The sequence below is a fragment of the Myotis davidii genome, unplaced genomic scaffold, assembly GCF_000327345.1.
Source record: "Myotis davidii unplaced genomic scaffold, ASM32734v1 scaffold235, whole genome shotgun sequence".
NCBI lineage: Eukaryota > Metazoa > Chordata > Mammalia > Chiroptera > Vespertilionidae > Myotis > Myotis davidii.
Window position 1 is genome coordinate 4,273,611 of NW_006287462.1, and position 16,945 is coordinate 4,290,555.

Sequence of the window (16,945 nt, forward strand, 5' to 3'; positions counted from 1 at the left end):
TTGGGGGTAATGGTATTACATATGTAATACCTTAATCAATAAAGAAATTTTTTTTAAAAAAGAATCTGTGCCCGTCCTCTCCCCTGGCCTCAGGCGGTTGGTAGCAGTCTTTGATGTTCTTTGACTTACAGAAGCATCACCCCAATCTCTGCTTCATCTTCCCATGGCATTTTCTCTGTACTGTCTGGGCCACATGTTCCCTTTTAATATGTTTTTTTCTTTAATTGATATCAGAGAGAGGAAGGCAGTGGGAGAGAGAGATAGAAACATCGATGAGAGAGAAACACTGGGGACTGAACCAGCAATTCAGGCATGTGCCCTGACTGGGAATCAAACCAGTGACCTCCGGGTGCATGAGACGATGCTCAACCAACTGAGCCACAGGGGCCAGGCACACAAGTTTCCTTTTATAAGGACAGCAGCTGTGTTGGATTAAGTATCCACCCTACTATACCTCATCTTAGCTAATTACTTCTGTAATGACTCTATTCTGAATGAGGTCACATTCTGAGGTGCTGAGGGCTAGGATTTCAACATACGAATTTTGGGAGGGACACAATTCAACACATAATAGTAGTGTCCTCTTCTCCAAGATCACGTATCAATAACAATGATACTACTAGGATTAAATCGGGATGGACCAGCTGGAAGCTGGCCTATGGATACTGGACTTTGTATGGAGAGGAGGAGGAACGAAGTTATAAGGTCACCAGTTGGCTGATCTCAGAGCAAGGGGCCTTGAGTAAATGTAGGTAAGGTTTATGTTTCTCAACTGTAAAGCACACATGAATCACCCAAGGAGCTAATCAAAATACGGATTCTGAGTCAGTGGGTCTAGGCTAGAGTTTTTTATTCTGCACTTTTATAAGCTCCAGATGTTAGAGCTGCTGGTCCGTGGACCACATTTTGAGAAGGAGCCAGCTTGTTCTGTCACAATTCAGGCTCAGTTGCTCCACCTATTGTCAAAGGAGCTTCGATATCTTTTTATTCTGGAACTCAAGTTTCCATGGGCTGGGAAAGGCTCCTCTTGGGCTCAGAACAAGGTGAGTGAGGGGCAGCTCAGGGAATCTCTCCTAAGAGAGAGCTCAGCCTGCAAGTGGGCACGAGTGCCCTTCAGGAAGCGGCACTGGTGGGATGGATGGTGGGACTGAGTGCACAGACGAGTCTACGCTGAGGGTCCAGGCACTCTGGCGACCGAAAGAACTGGCGGACTCACTGTTCTCTCCTTCACCAGCCCACTCCTCCGGTTCCGGTTCTGGGGTGGGATTCTTACAGCCCCCACCGGGAAAGACCTGTGTGCACAAGTGCTAGGTGACTAAGATCAGCTCAGTCTTTGATCAGCTCCAAGGGGACGAGGGGCTGCCTGGAGGGCACTGAGTGGTTGAGGAAAGGGAAGAAAAGAGGGAAACAAATGACATATCCTCAGGGTCATCCTGTTCTGTCGACCTCCATTTTGAAAGTTGGTCCCTGTCATGTTCATATTCTGGTTGAGAACAAGGAGCCCAGTTAGAAACACAGGGAAGGGGAAGAGAAGAAAGGAACATATATTGGACACATACTATGTGTCAGGCAGAGTTGGGGCTTTGCAAAGGGTGGTAGATAGAAAAATCGCCCCCGAAGTGTCCACACCCTAATCCCAGAAACCTGTGAATATGTTACTTTATGAGGCGAAGGGGACTTTGCAGGTGTGATTACAGCAAGGATTTGAGTGAGGAGATTACCCAGCTGGGCCCAATGTAAACAGGAGTTCTTATAAAAGAGGGACAGGAGGGTCAGAGCAGGAGATGCCAGGAAGAAAGCAGAGGGCAGAGTGCTGCCCTGCTCCATGGCATGCAGGCAGCCTCGAGGAGCCGGAAAAGACCAGGAAAGGGACAGTCCTTCAGAGCCTCCACAGGATTACAGCCTTGTCTGCATCTCAATTTCAGGATTTCTGACCTCTCAGAACTCGAGAGATGTTCCATTTGTATTGTTTTAAGACACTAGGTTTATGGAATTTGTTACAATAGCAATAGAAATTAATACATATAATTTACTTACTTAATCTAATGTTCAAAAAGAAACTTTAAAGTATTATACTCCTTACTTTTACAGGTGAGATGTAACTTGCTCCAGGTTATAAAACCTGAACCAGGTTTTGAATCAATATCTCTTGGTGACATTTTTATGATGTCATGACACTTTCTCAAGGAGAATGGGCCTTAATTATTCAAGCAACCCATTTACCTACCTACCTACCTACGTCTCTTTGTCAAATCTTCCTTCTGGGAAAGGCATTCTGTAGTGTGTTGAAGAATAAATTAGGATTTTAAAACTCAGCCTCCAGTCTGGCTGGCGTGGCTCAGTGGTTGAGAGTCGACCTATGAACCAGGAGGTCATGGTTTGATTCCCTGTCAGGGCACATGCAGGCTTGATCTCCAGTGGGGGTGGTGTGTGTGTGTGTGTGTGTGTGTGTGTGTGTGTGTGTGCAGGAAGCAGCCAATCAATGACTCTTTCACCATTGATGTTTCTATCTCTCTCTTTATCTCCCTTCCTCTCTGAAATCAATAAAATATTTTTTAAAAAACACACAAAACAAACGATGGATATTTAATCTGACTGAAGAGGCAGGGAAGGCTTCTCATAGGAGGTGAATCTTTTTTAAAATTTACTTTAAAATTTTACTTATCAATTACAGTTGACATTACTAATGCTTTAAGAAGTGGGTCTTGAACAATGTATTAGATTTGTTCATGCAAAATATTATAGATCGAAGAAAGGGTTTGAGTGAAGGAGGGAAACTCACAGGAAGCGTTAGGGTTTCAGCCCTGGTTGGTGGAGTGTGAGTGAAGGAGACCGTGGAAGACGTCAGGCTGGAAAGTGAGATGGGAGTAGATCATGGAACATCTGGGACATTAAACTAAGGAGGCTTGGAGTATTTGGTGGACAATAAGAAACCATTGCAAGTTTTGAGCTATAAAATCTGATCAGAGAAACCAGGGAGAGAAAACAATAAGATATTGGTTTTAAAGTAAATAAATAGGAATGCCTTTAAACTCTTCCCTCTGGCTTCTGGGGAGCACCAGTGTGAAATTAAAGGGAGAAAACAAAGTGAGGTCAGGATATGCTACCTTCCTATAGAGTTATCTTTGGCTGTCTGTCCCTGAACTGAAGGTCATAACTCCTATTATGACTTGATCAACAGTCAATATGCCTTGCAATGGTGGTGGAGAAAGAGAAATCCCCAAAGGAAAATAAAAATTCTGTACCCCAAATTGCCAGGCATACATGTTGACAAAGCAAAAAGAACATTTATCCAGAATAAATTATTATATCTTAAATTCTGGGTGAATAAAACTTCGTCCATGTTTTCCAAAAGTTCTACTACACATGTAAAACTTTTCCAACAGCAACAAAAAGTTGCCTTAATATTCTTGTGCCCAAAGTTAACAAAATCAGGTAAGCAGAACCTCCCTTTCAGATGTTAGCTTTGACAGGTTTACATTTTGTCTGGATTTATAAGTCATTATACCTGGACCAGCAGAGTGGTATTGGGAATAGAGAGGAAGAGACATAAAGCAGAGATGCTTTTAAGGAAGAGTCCAAGACAACTTGCCCCTCACTAATCACAGGAGGTGAAGGAGAAGAGAAAATTAGAGTTGATTTCAGATTTTCATGCCAAAGTAACAGGGAGAATGGTGACCCATAGCCAAAGACATTGAAGTGATGGACACAGGGTGGTGAGCTGTCTGGAATGGGAAGTTGGTGAGTTATTCCAGCAAGCTGCTTTCATTTTCTTCCTCTAACTTTCAGGGCTGACGATGAATCTTCCGAGCCTGTGAACACCAATGTGGTCCTGCGGTATGATGGGCTGATCACCTGGGACTCACCAGCCATCACCAAAAGCTCCTGTGTGGTGGACGTCACCTACTTCCCCTTTGATAAGCAGCAGTGCAACCTGACCTTTGGTTCTTGGACCTACAATGGCAATCAGGTGGACATATTCAACGCCCTGGACACTGGAGACCTCTCCGACTTCATTGAAGATGTGGAGTGGGAGGTCCATGGCATGCCTGCGGTGAGGAACGTGATCTCCTATGGCTGCTGCTCTGAGCCTTACCCCGATGTGACATTCACTCTCCTTCTGAAGAGGAGGTCCTCCTTCTATATCGTCAACCTCCTCATCCCCTGCATCCTCATCTCTTTTCTGGCTCCCTTGAGTTTTTATCTCCCTGCAGCCTCTGGGGAAAAGGTCTCCCTGGGAGTGACCATCCTGTTGGCCATGACTGTATTTCAGCTCATGGTGGCAGAGATCATGCCGGCCTCAGAAAATGTCCCTCTGATAGGTGAGTTCACGTGCCTTACACTTTGGGCCCAACTTTGTAGTGACTGCAGTGATATGTATGCCTTTAAACTTATAACAGTTAGGCCAGCTTCACACTCAACCCAGGCTGTCACATACTTCATTTAGTGTCTTCAGTTGGCATCGTTGAATACAGTGTGGCTGTTGGAAACAAAACTGGCCTTGTGGTCTCCAGATTGACCCAAAAGAAGATTGAGGGGCAATACAGTTTAGAGCAATGGTTCTTAAAGGGAGGTCCCCAGACCCATAGCATCAGCATCTTTTTTAGAAATACAAATTCTCAGGGCCTACCCTAGACCTAATGAATTAGGGACCCTGAGGGTGAGGGCAGGCATCTGTTTTAATAAGCGTTCTGGGTGATTTTGAGTTGAAGGCCTTGATTTTTTAAAGTCAAAAGAAATCTGCATTTGAACTCTGACTTCACCATTCATTCCTTGATCAATATCTGACAAGTTATTTGATCTTTGAGTCTGCTACCTCATCAGCAAAATTCATGTAACTGCTACCTCATGTGCCATTGCTTAGCTCAGAGCCTGGAATATGATAAGTACTGAGTAAAGAGTGACTCTCTTTATCTTTTCACATCACAAGGGGTCTCTCCTTGGGAAGAATGGTAAACGTGTTAGAAATGAACTGGGTTTAAGCCTACCATCTACCCTTAAAAGAATAATTCTCAACCTTTATTGGGTATAATAGGTGTGTGAGGGCTTGTAAAAATTCAGGTTCCTATATCTATAGAGTTTAATTAAGCAATCTTGGGCAAGATTTGAGAATCTGAGGTGATTCTAAAGTGGATCACATTTTTAAAAATCTGCAATAATGAAATGTCCTCCTAAGGGTAGAGTGTAGACTGAGACTACCATTCCTGTCTCCTGTATTTTTTTTACCTACCTCATTCTGAGTTCCCTCCCAACACCTTCAATACCTACACCCTGCCACCAAGGATATCACTCAGCTGCAACACCTCTATGTCAATGCTGTGTTATTGTAAAAGATGCTTACCCTGCCCTAACTGATTTGGATCAGTGGATAGAGTGCCTGCCTGCAGACTGAAGGGTCCTGGGTTCGATTCCGGTCAACGGGACATGCCTGGGTTGCAGGCTCTGTCCCCAGTAAAGGGTGTGCAGGAGGCAGCCCGATCAATGATTCTCTCTTAATCATTGATGCTTCTATCTCTCCCTCTCCCTTCCTCTCTTAAATCAATAAAAATATATTTAAAAATAAAAAATAAATTTTAAAAAAGTTGCTTACCCAAGTAAAAAACTAGACCTATTTTTTAGTTCCTTAAAGTAGGCAATGAGGAGAAATTTCAGAACCAGAGACTTACAGACCAATATCAAAGGGATATTGCATTGCTCCTTTACCCTCCACTGCGCAAGGGGCGACACTCTATCCTCTGAGCCAAACTGGCTAGGGTGGTTCTTATATTTCTTTTTTTAAAATATATTTTTACTGATTTCAGAGAGGAAGGAAGAGGGAGAGAGAGAGAGAAAAATGAATGATGAGAGACAAGAGAGAACCATTGATCAGCAGCCTCCTGCAGGCCCCACACTGGTGATCAAGTCCACAACCTGGGTATGTGCCCTTGACTGGAGTCGAACCGAGACCTTTCAGTCCACAGGCCGATGCTCTATCCACTGAGTCAAACCATCTAGGGCTGCCTCCCCACCCTATTTTTAAATTGATTTTTGAAGAGAGGAAGGGAGAGAAACATTGATGTGGGACTGAACCACCAGCTGCCTCCTGCCCGCCCCCAAATCCAACCCGTGATCACCACACGCCACCCCCGCCCTGCCCAACTCCGGGACAGAGCACTTCGCTCTAACCACTGACCACCTGGCAGGGTGGCTTTGCTCTGTGTGAGGAGCAGCAGGCTCCGGTAGGCACTGCAGGGGAAGAGCCACCAGGGGGCGCCAGACACCCCTGACTGGCTCCAGCTGGAAACTGGAGAATACGTCATCATCCTGAGCCGACGCTCAGGTTAAAAGCGATGCTCCAGGCACACGCTGCAGTTTCTCTTCAGACTCCGGACCAGCGACAGCGGAGGTGTTGGCGCAGGGTGGCTTCACTCCACTACGTGAGGAAAAGGCCTCTTGGAAAGTGAAGACCTTACATTAGATTCTCCAGGAAAAGAAGCTACAGAAGGAGCAGGAGGAGAAGGCAGAGGTAAAGTGCTTAAAAAATTCCGACCGTGAGTGAGGACGCGGGGGAAGCCATAGCGATGGCGGTGGTTGTGGCCTTGGTGGGAGCCGTCAACGGGGCGGAGCTAGGCCTCGCGGAAGAAGTCGCCAAACTCGAGTATCTGTCTTTGGTGTCGAAGGTTTGCACTGAGTTGAACAATCACATGGGGATCAACGACAAGGACCTGGCTGAATTTGTCATCAGTCTTGCTGAGAAAAATACCACCTTTGATACTTTTAAGACTTCCCTGGTCAAAAATGGTGCGGAATTCACGGATTCTCTTATCAGTAACTTGCTGCGTCTCATACAAACCATGCGGCCTCCCCCAAAGTCCTCTCCTGGCAAAGATCCAGTTGTTAAACCCAAAACTGAGAAAGAAAAGCTGAAAGAATTCTTTCCAGTCCTTTGCCAACCAGACAACCCTTCTGTTCGGACCATGCTGGATGAGGATGATGTGAAAGTCGCTGTGGATGTCCTGAGAGAGCTGGAGGCTTTGACGCCCAGTGCAGCGGGCTGGGAGAAGCAGAGAGATGCCGACCACCGGGACAAGGCAAAGAAGAAGAGGCGGAGCTGGAGCCGAGAATGAGACCGTGATAGAGACCACAAGCGGAGACACCGGTCCCGCTCTCGATCACGTTCCAGGACCCGGGAGAGGAATAAAGGGAAGTCTAGATATCGGTCTAGGAGCAGAAGTCAGAGTCCCCCCCGAGACCGGAAGGACCGACACAAATGGGAGAGGAATCTGGACAGATGGCGGGATAAGCACGTGGACCGCCCTCCCCCAGAAGAGCCTGCTATCGGGGACGTTTACAATGGCAAAGTTACCAGCATCATGCAGTTTGGATGTTTTGTGCAGCTAGAGGGACTAAGGAAGCGGTAGGAAGGCCTGCTGCATATTTCTGAGCTCCGGCGGGAAGGCCGTGTCGCTAATGTGGCTGATGTGGTGAGCAAAGTGTTGTCCTTCACTGGGACCAAGACCAGTTTGAGCATGAGGGATGTGGATCAAGAGACTGGGGAAGATCTAAACCCAAATCGACGGCGAAATCTTGTCAGGGAGACCAATGAGGAGACTTCTATGAGGAATCCGGACAGACCCACTCACCTCTCCCTCATCAGTGCCCCCGAAGTAGAGGATGACTCGCTGGAGCTCAAGCGCCTTACCCGCATCTCTGACCCAGAGAAGTGGGAGATCAAACAGATGATTCCTGCTAATGTACTTTCTAAAGAAGAGTTTCCAGACTTTGATGAAGAGACTGGCATTCTTCCTAAAGTAAATGATGAAGTAGATGAGGACCTTGAGATTGAACTGGTTGAGGAAGAGCCTCCCTTCCTGAGAGGGAACACCAAGCAAAGCCTGGACATGAACCCTATTGAAATTGTTAAGAATCCAGATGGCTCGCTCTCTCATGCAGCCATGATGCAGAGTGCCTTGGCCAAAGAAAGGCGGGAGCTCAAGCAAGCCCAGCGGGAAGCCGAAATGGATTCTATTCCCATGGGACTCAACAAACACTGGGTTGATCCTTTGCCTGATATGGAAGGCAGGCAGATTGCTGTCAACATGAGAGGTATTGGGATGATGCCCAATGACATCCCCGAGTGGAAGAAGCATGCCTTTGGGGGCAACAAAGCTTCTTATGGAAAAAAGACCCAGATGTCAATCCTTGAGCAGAGAGAGAGCCTGCCCATCTATAAACTGAAGGAGCAGCTGGTCCAGGCTGTCCATGACAATCAGATCCTGATTGGTATTGGAGAGGCAGGATCTGGGAAGACAACACAGATCACCCAGTACCTGGCAGAGGCAGGCTACACTTCCAGGGGCAAGATTGGATGTACCCAGCCCAGAAGAGTGGCAGCCATGTCAGTGGCCAAAAGAGTGTCAGAGGAGTTTGGTTGTTGCTTAGGCCAAGAGGTGGGCTATACCATTAGATTTGAGGACTGTACCAGCCCTGAAACAGTCATCAAGTACATGACAGATGGGATGTTGCTCCGAGAGTGCCTGATTGACCCCGACCTCACGCAGTATGTGGTCATCATGTTGGATGAGGCACATAGAGAACAATTCACACTGATGTGCTCTTTGGATTGTTGAAGAAGACTGTTCAGAAACGGCAGGACATGAAGCTGATGGTCACCTCAGCTACCTTGGATGCAGTGAAGTTTTCTCAGTACTTCTATGAAGCTCCCATCTTCACCATCCCTGGTCGAACATATCCAGTGGAAATACTGTACACAAAGGAACCTGAGGCAGATTATCTGGATGCCAGCTTGATCACCATCATGCAGATCCATTTAACAGAACCACCAGGTGACATCCTGGTCTTTCTGACTGGTCAGGAGGAGATCGACACTGCCTGTGAGATCCTGTATGAAAGAATGAAATCCCTGGGACCTGATGTTCCAGAGTTGATTATCCTCCCAGTGTACTCTGCTCTTCCCAGTGAGATGCAGACCCGAATCTTTGACCCAGCTCCACCTGGCAGCAGAAAGGTCATGATTGCCACCAACATTGCAGAGACATCACTGACTATTGATGGCATCTACTACGTGGTGGACCCTGTCTTTGTGAAGCAGAAAGTTTACAATTCCAAGACAGGGATCGACCAGCTGGTGGTGACTCCTATTTCTCAGGCTCAGGCAAAGCAACGAGCTGGCAGAGCTGGAAGAACAGGCCCAGGTAAGTGTTACAGGCTGTACACAGAACGAGCCTACCGAGATGAAATGCTGACCACCAATGTGCCGGAGATCCAGAGAACCAACTTAGCAAGCACAGTGCTCTCGCTCAAGGCCATGGGCATCAATGACCTTCTGTCCTTTGACTTCATGGATGCCCCACCAATGGAAACCTTGATCACGGCCATGGAGCAACTGTACACACTGGGGGCCCTGGATGATGAGGGCCTGCTTACCCGCCTGGGCTGCAGGATGGCAGAATTCCCACTGGAACCAATGCTGTGCAAAATGCTGATCATGTCTGTGCATCTGGGCTGCAGTGAGGAAATGCTGACCATTGTGTCCATGCTGTCTGTGCAGAACGTTTTTTACAGGCCCAAGGATAAACAAGCCCTTGCTGGTCAGAAGAAGGCCAAATTCCACCAAACCAAAGGAGACCACCTCACCCTGTTGGCCGTGTACAATTCTTGGAAGAGCAACAAGTTTTCCAACCCATGGTGCTATGAGAACTTTATCCAAGCTCGTTCTCTGCGCCGGGCCCAGGACATTTGCAAGCAGATGTTAGGCATAATGGACAGACACAAGCTGGATGTGGTTTCCTGCGGTAAGTCCACAGTCCGAGTTCAGAAGGCCATCTCCAGTGGATTCTTCTGAAATGCTGCCAAGAAAGACCCACAGGAGGGTTACCGGACACTGATTGACCAGCAAGTGGTCTACATCCACCCTTCCAGTGCTCTCTTCAACAGACAGCCGGAATGGGTGGTGTACCATGAGCTGGTGCTGACCACAGAGGAGTACATGCGTGAGGTCACCACCATCGACCCCCAGTGGCTTGTGGAGTTCGCTCCTGCCTTCTTCAAGGTCTCCGACCTGACGAAGTTAAGCAAGCAGAAGAAGCAGCAGCGCCTGGAACCCTTGTGCAACCACTATGAGGAGCCCAATGCCTGGAGAATATCCCGGGCTTTCCGGCGGCGCTGACAGGCAAGACTTGTTTGTCTTCTGTGGCAGTGGTCCAGGGCTTGGACTCACTCTTACTGATGAAAAGCTGACCATGAGGATACGATCTTAACTGGACATTTTCCAAACTTGATTTGCATTTCTTGTGGTAAAATAGAAACAGGGATTTGTGCCTGGTTTGACCAGAATGTCTAGTCCGCACTACCTCAAATCACTGGGGCCACCTGGGGCTCACAGCCAACACGGGTACACTGTATCATCTCCAAGAAAGGGGTAACTCGTGCAGCCCTGGGATGGAAAATGGGTTGTGAGCACAGGACACCTGGACATGCAGACAAATGGACACGATGGGAACCCTGATGCCCTAGCTGGTACTGTGTGGAGGAGAGAGCCATGAAACTCATTGAAAGTGTTGGCCCCACTTCCTGCTCCTGTCCAGCCCCCTGTACTTTCCCTTGACCTGATAATATTTATTTTCTTATTAAGGAAACAAAAATGGGAAAAAAAAATTCTGATCGGTAACCTTCGGGCAGGACGAAGCTCGCTGGGGGTGGGAGAGGCGGGAGATGGTGAGAGAGCATTCCCGGAGAGAGAGGTACTGCCTGGAGCAGCTGGAAAGGAAACTGGAGCGGGAGCACAAGCTGCGGGAGCAGCAGAAGGAGCAGTGGGAGACTGTGGGTCAGACCTGGTCCTGCCCGGATGACGGGCTACTGTGGCCTGGGCTGTGGTGACGTGGCCTCGAGTTGAACTGCTGGCCTCGTTTTCCACATTTCATTTCTGTTTTGTCTTGGCTTGTAAATTTGTAGAATTAAATCTTATTTCCTTGTGGAAAAAAATAATAATAAAAAATCCAGAGCAAGAGATTAAAAAAAGGTATTTTTTTTTTTTTTAGGAAGGGTGCACACAGATCTTGAGAATATTTATTAGCAATCACAATTTATTTGTAGCACTCATGAAATGAACTTCTAGTCATAGAAACGTGTTCAAGTTTTCTTCATAAGTATAGCATTTGATCTGGGCATCTGGCCCTTAACCTTTACCAAGTTCCATTTAGTTTTAGTTTACTCAGAGCTTTTAACAAGTAATAAACAGATGATGAATATTATTAAATCCATTTTCTCCATCTGTTAAGATATGCATATGAGTTTTCTCTTTTACTCTCTATTAAAGTAGTGAATTAGGTTTTCTGATGTTGAGCTAAACCCTCCTTTATCAAGATGAATTATCATTTAAAGACACCAATTGAGTTAGCTTGCTAATAATTTTTATAGGATTTTCTCAAATATGTCTATAAGTGAAATGGCCTTAATATTTCCTTTCTTGTTACTTTTGGAATCAAGGTTAAATTGACTTCACAAAATGAACCAGGCAGTTTTTCCTCTTTTTCTATTTCTGGAACAACTTGAATGAAAGAAATTATCTGTTCCTTAAAAGTTTGGCAAAACTCACCTACAAAGTCTTTTGGCCCTAGAGTATTTGTGGGGTAGATATATTTGATTAATTCCATTTCTAATCAAGTGTTCTTTCTTCTTATGCTATGTTTGACATCTATTTCTAGAAATTTGATCTAGGTTTCCAATGTAGTATCATGCAACTATAAGATTATTATATTGTTTTCTCAATTTTGATTCTCTTATTTTCTCTTTTGCATCCTCTTTCTCCCCACTACCACCTGCCTCTGTTTCATGTGCAGTCTTACCAAAAGTTTATCGATTTCATTATTTTAAAAAAGTAGCTCCCTTTCAATGTTATTCATTTTCTTGGATTTTTTTGTTCTGTATTTTATAAATTTTTACCTTTGTTTCCTTTTTTCAGGATTATTCACTTTATTATATGATCACATGTTAAATCGATAGGGACGCAGTGTCTCTTCTTATTCAATAGTAATGAGCTTTCACATTAATGAGGCCTGAAGACAATTCAGAGAACTGGCTGAGATTGTTAATTATTTGTTTGTCTGTCGAAAGTGAAGATTTTTCACATCATGATCTCAGCAAACATTTACAAACCTTTTAAGTAGGTATAAGGGACAGTTCTGAGGACTTTACATGAGTCACCGCAATTAAGCTTCACTATATTCCTATGAGTTAGATACAAGTATTATATTCATTTTGCAAAGAAAGAAGCTCAGGCTTAACAGCATTATATAACTTGTTTCAGGACACAAGTCTAGTGGGCGACAGAACTTGGGATTTGAACCCAGGAAGTTTGATTCAAAAGTCTATCGTAGTACTCATCAGTGTATATGGCTTCCTTAGAAAAAGTGTGTTTTGTTTTGTTTTGGGTGTTTGTTTTTTTTTGAGCCAAACATGAGGTCAATTTTAAGCTGACTTGGTTGTTGATATTTTTCAGGCAAATACTACATAGCCACGATGGCCTTGATCACAGCCTCCACTGCCTTGACCATTATGGTGATGAATATCCACTTCTGTGGGGCTGAGGCCCGGCCAGTACCACACTGGGCCAGGGTGGTTATACTGAAATACATGTCCAGGATCTTGTTCGTCTACGACGTGGGTGAGAGTTGCCTTAGCCTCCGCCATGACAGGGAGCGGGGCCGCCTCACAAAGGTTTATGGCAAACTTCCAGAGGCTAATCTGAAAACAGCCAGGAACAAAGACCTTCCCAGAAAGAAGGAAATGAACAAACTCTTAAAGAATGACTTGGGGTGCCAAGGTGAGACCCCACGGGATGCTGACGATTACTGTGCACGGTACAAAGTGCTGACGAGGAATATCGAATACATCGCCAAGTGCCTCAAAGACCACAAGGCCACCGTTTCCAAGGGGAGTGAATGGAAGAAGGTTGCGAAAGTCATAGATCGATTCTTCATGTGGATTTTTTTCATTATGGTGTTTGTGATGACTGTTTTGATCATAGCAAGAGCAGATTAATGAGCACTTGGTATGTGGGGATGAAATAATAGAATTCTCTGTGATCTACAATAATAATTCCTCCAAGTCTTCTCTATTTTAATTACAGAAGTACTTTTACCAGTTAAGTTGCATTTGGCTGCAAATAACAGAAAACCCAATGAACCATAACTTAAATAGAAACTACTCATCTACACAAAAATAAATCTACAGTTACAAAGTCCAAGGATCTTTTCATTTTTTCTGTGTTGATTTAAGGCATTAAATTTGTGGTAATCGGTTACAACAGTAATGGAAAACTAATATAGGAACTGGAGTAATTCTGTGTATATAACATTTTCCATGTTTTAGATTATTTGTTTGGGATAGATTTGACTATAGCCAGGTTGAAATGATTTTATTGAGCCATTTCTAGATATTTCATCTAGGTTTTCAAATGTATTATCATGCAGCTGTTTATAAGATTCTTGTATTGCTTTCTAAAATTTGATTCCTAAAAATTAAACTTTATCCTGAAAACATTAGGGATCCACAAAAGGATTAAACCAAGGGAATGATAGTGTCAGATTTATGTTTCAGAAATAAGATGGTGGTGACTATGAGACTGTAGAGATAAGATAGAAGAGGTAGAGAGATCTATTGAAATGTATTGTTTTTGTTTTATCAATTCAAGAAAGAGATAATGAAAGCATGACCCAAGATGAGGGGAATAAGAAAACGAGTCACAACGTATTTATGACCTAGAATGGACAAAACTTGGTGACTGGTTGGATATGCGGTTATGGAGAGAGTGGTATTGAGAATAATTCTGAGCTTTCTATCTCAGACAACTGAGGTGAGGAATAAAGGAAGACCAGGTTGTGGAGGAAAGAATTCTGTTTAGGACATCTTGAGCTGGAAATGCTTCTGGGATATGCTGGTAGAGATATCCAGTAAGTAGCTGAACGTACATTTGGAACTTTGGATATAAGTGAAAACTTCAAAAAAAGATATACACTCAAGTTCATTGTTAACATATATATTAAGTAATTTCAGTGGGTAGGACACAGTGGTACAAACCATGAGAGAGTCAAAAGAATGAAAACACATTTTTTTGCCAGAATTCCAGAAGCTTAGAACCATCATACATCATTAAAGCATTTGCCTTGTTAAACTGTCATCTCTCCATTCACATATCTGCTTCCCCAAGTATATTCAGTTCCTCCCCAGGCCTAGGGCCCAGAAGCTCTGCCATTATTCTCTCTCTTTTTTAAAAAAAAAAAATATTTTTATTGATTTTAGAGAGGAAGAGAGAGGGAGAGAGAGAAACATCAATGATGAGAGAGAATCATTGATCAGCTGCCTCCTGCATGCCCCCCACTGGGGATCGATCCCACAACCCGAGCATGTGCCCTTGACCAGAATCAAGCCTGGGACCCTTCAGTCCACAAGCTGATGCTCTATCCATTGAGCAAAACTGGCTAGGGCCATTCTTCTCTTTTTTTAAATTTTTTTTATTTTTTAAATTGTTGACAGTATTACAGATGTCTCCCATTTTCTCCCCCTTTATTCTCCACCCAGCCCCTACTCCCCACCCGCACCCCCCCCCCCAGGTCTTCATCACCCTATTGCCTGTGTCCATGGGTTATGCATGTAAGTGTATAATTTCTTTGGTTTATCTCTCCTCCTCCTCCCAAACCCACATCAAGGTATGTCTGTCTATCCCATGCCTTCATGCTTCAGGTCTTATTTTATTGGTCAACTAGAAGCCCAGTGCATGGATTCATGCACTGGTGGGATCCCTCGGCCTGGCCTGTGCCCTCTCGAAATCCGGGAACCCTTTGGAGATGTCAGACTGCCAGGTTTAGCCTGATCCCTGCAGGCTATGCTGAGGGACCCCACTGGTGCGTGTATCCATGCACCAAGCCTCTAGTAGGTATATAAGATCTTTGGTTAACCTCTTCCCGCCCTCCCCCCAAACCCCTTCCCTCTGAGATTCATCACTTTGTTCTATGTTTCCATGCCTGTGCATTGAGCATCCACCCCCCTGGTGGCACTGTGCACCATAGCTACTGGTTGAACAGTCACTTAGGCTTTTATATATATAGATTCATTTTGTTCAGTAGATTCCACAAATAAGTGAGATCATGTGATATTTGTCTTTCTCAGTTTGGCTTATTTCACTTAGCATAATAGTCTCCAAAAGGTAAGAGATTCCTCTTAATGTTCTCTTCTTATCCTTTATGATAAGGATCTTCTCTTTTTATCCTTGTGTACAGTGAAGGGCATAGCACAAAGTCATTAGTCATTAATCATTGAATGGATGAGTGAGTGAAAGGAAGAGCTATAGGAGGGTCCAACAAAGTGCTGGAGAAGTGCAGACTGCAACAGGGTGCCTATTCTATCCCACATATAAAAATAAACACCAGATGGATTAAAGAGTTAGATCTAAAAATAAACAAAAAGCTTATAAGGAAATAAAGGAGGATTTCTAAATAAAATTCTCCACCTGGCCCGGCCAGTGTAGCTCAGTGTTTGAGTGTGGACCCATGAACCAAGAGGTTGCTGGTTAAATTCTAGGTCAGGGCACATGTCCAGGTTGCAGGCTGGATCCCAGGGGTGGGAGGTCATGCAGAAGGCAGCTGATCGATGATGTCTCACTTTCATTGATGTTTTTATCTCTCCCTCTCCCTTTAAAAATCAATAATAATAATAATAAAAATAATAATAAACAACTTAAAAAAATTCTCCACCTCGCCCTAGCTGCTTTGGCTCAGTGGATAGAGTATCAGCTTGCTCACAGAAGGGTCCTGGGTTTGATTCTGGTCAAGGGCACATGCCCAGGTTGTGGGCTCGATCCCCAGTAGAGGGCATGTAGGAGGCAGCCGATCAATAATTCTCTCTCATCATTGATGTTTCTCCCTCTTCCTTCCTCTAGGAAATCAATAATAATAATAATAATAATAATAATAATAAACCATGTAAAAAATTCTCCACCTCAATACATTTTGAGATGTGACTGCTATGAAAGAGAAGTGCAGGGCCCTCTGGAGGAGATAGCAAAGGGGGACTGGGTTGGATTGGGCATGCCTGTTGAGGAAGTGGTGCTCATATGAGATCTGAGGGGGAAGAGCTGGGAAATGCCAGGTTGCAGGCAGTGGGAAGGACAGAGTTCAAGCTTCAGGGCAGAGCAGAGCTTTTATTATTTGAGAAAGAGAAAGGAGGCCCGAGAGTCAGATCAGTGTGATGGAATTAGTGACCTGCAGAAATGCAAGAACAAGGCCGGGCCAGGCAGAGCCTTGCAAAATTTCAAAAACACCAATGACTCTGTTCATTGTCTGACTGTCTTGGTGCACCGAGGTGTGCCAGGGTTTGTTGAGGTCCTGACCTTTGTTCTTTCTCCTTCGTCAGACTGTCTACTTTTCCATCAGCTCATTGCTCAAACCGACACTTGCCAAACCAGCCACAGGCAAACCTGGCAGATGGACTCTTGGTCAAACCAGAAACACAGGTTTTAGAATGTCTTGAGCAATAGTGGTGAGACCACTTGTAATGTCATCAATTCCAGAGGCTCACAAAGAACTCTCTACCTGTGTCTTCCGTCAGCATAGATCACACCTTTGAAGTAAGCTGTAGAAACCTTATAAGCTTGTGAATATAGTCAAGCCCCTCAAACCTTAGAAAATAAACCCCATGATAAAACCTCCCTGTTTTTCTCTTTACCGTCCCCAGCCAAGGTTCCTCCCCTCATTGTTCAGGGTTCCAGCAAGACATGGATGGTGTGTTCAGATTAGGATAGTTCATGGAAAGTTTAATAAATAACTTTATAAAGGTGTGGGCAGTATGTAACGAAACACAAGGGGTGAGAGAAGACCCCAGAACTAGGAGAGCAGAAGTACTACCACTCCAGGGCCTGAAAAAAGGTGGAAGGTTACCTGAACCCTGC

The 16,945-nt window shown here is 44.7% G+C and overlaps 1 protein-coding gene and 1 pseudogene across 1 annotated transcript in view; both read left to right on the top strand.

The window, feature by feature from the left end:
* The window catches only part of CHRNA9 (cholinergic receptor nicotinic alpha 9 subunit), a 16,705-nt gene extending 3,470 nt beyond the window's left edge, over nt 1-13,235 (top strand). Inside the window, exons 4-5 of the mRNA XM_006759309.2 lie at nt 3,790-4,322; nt 12,500-13,235. Coding sequence (XP_006759372.1) covers nt 3,790-4,322; nt 12,500-13,041 — 1,075 coding nt within the window. The 3' untranslated portion in view covers nt 13,042-13,235. The remainder of the gene's footprint in view (nt 1-3,789; nt 4,323-12,499) is intronic.
* Nucleotides 6,561-10,310, top strand: LOC102764810 (annotated as a pseudogene).
* Nucleotides 13,236-16,945: the final 3,710 nt, after the last annotated feature.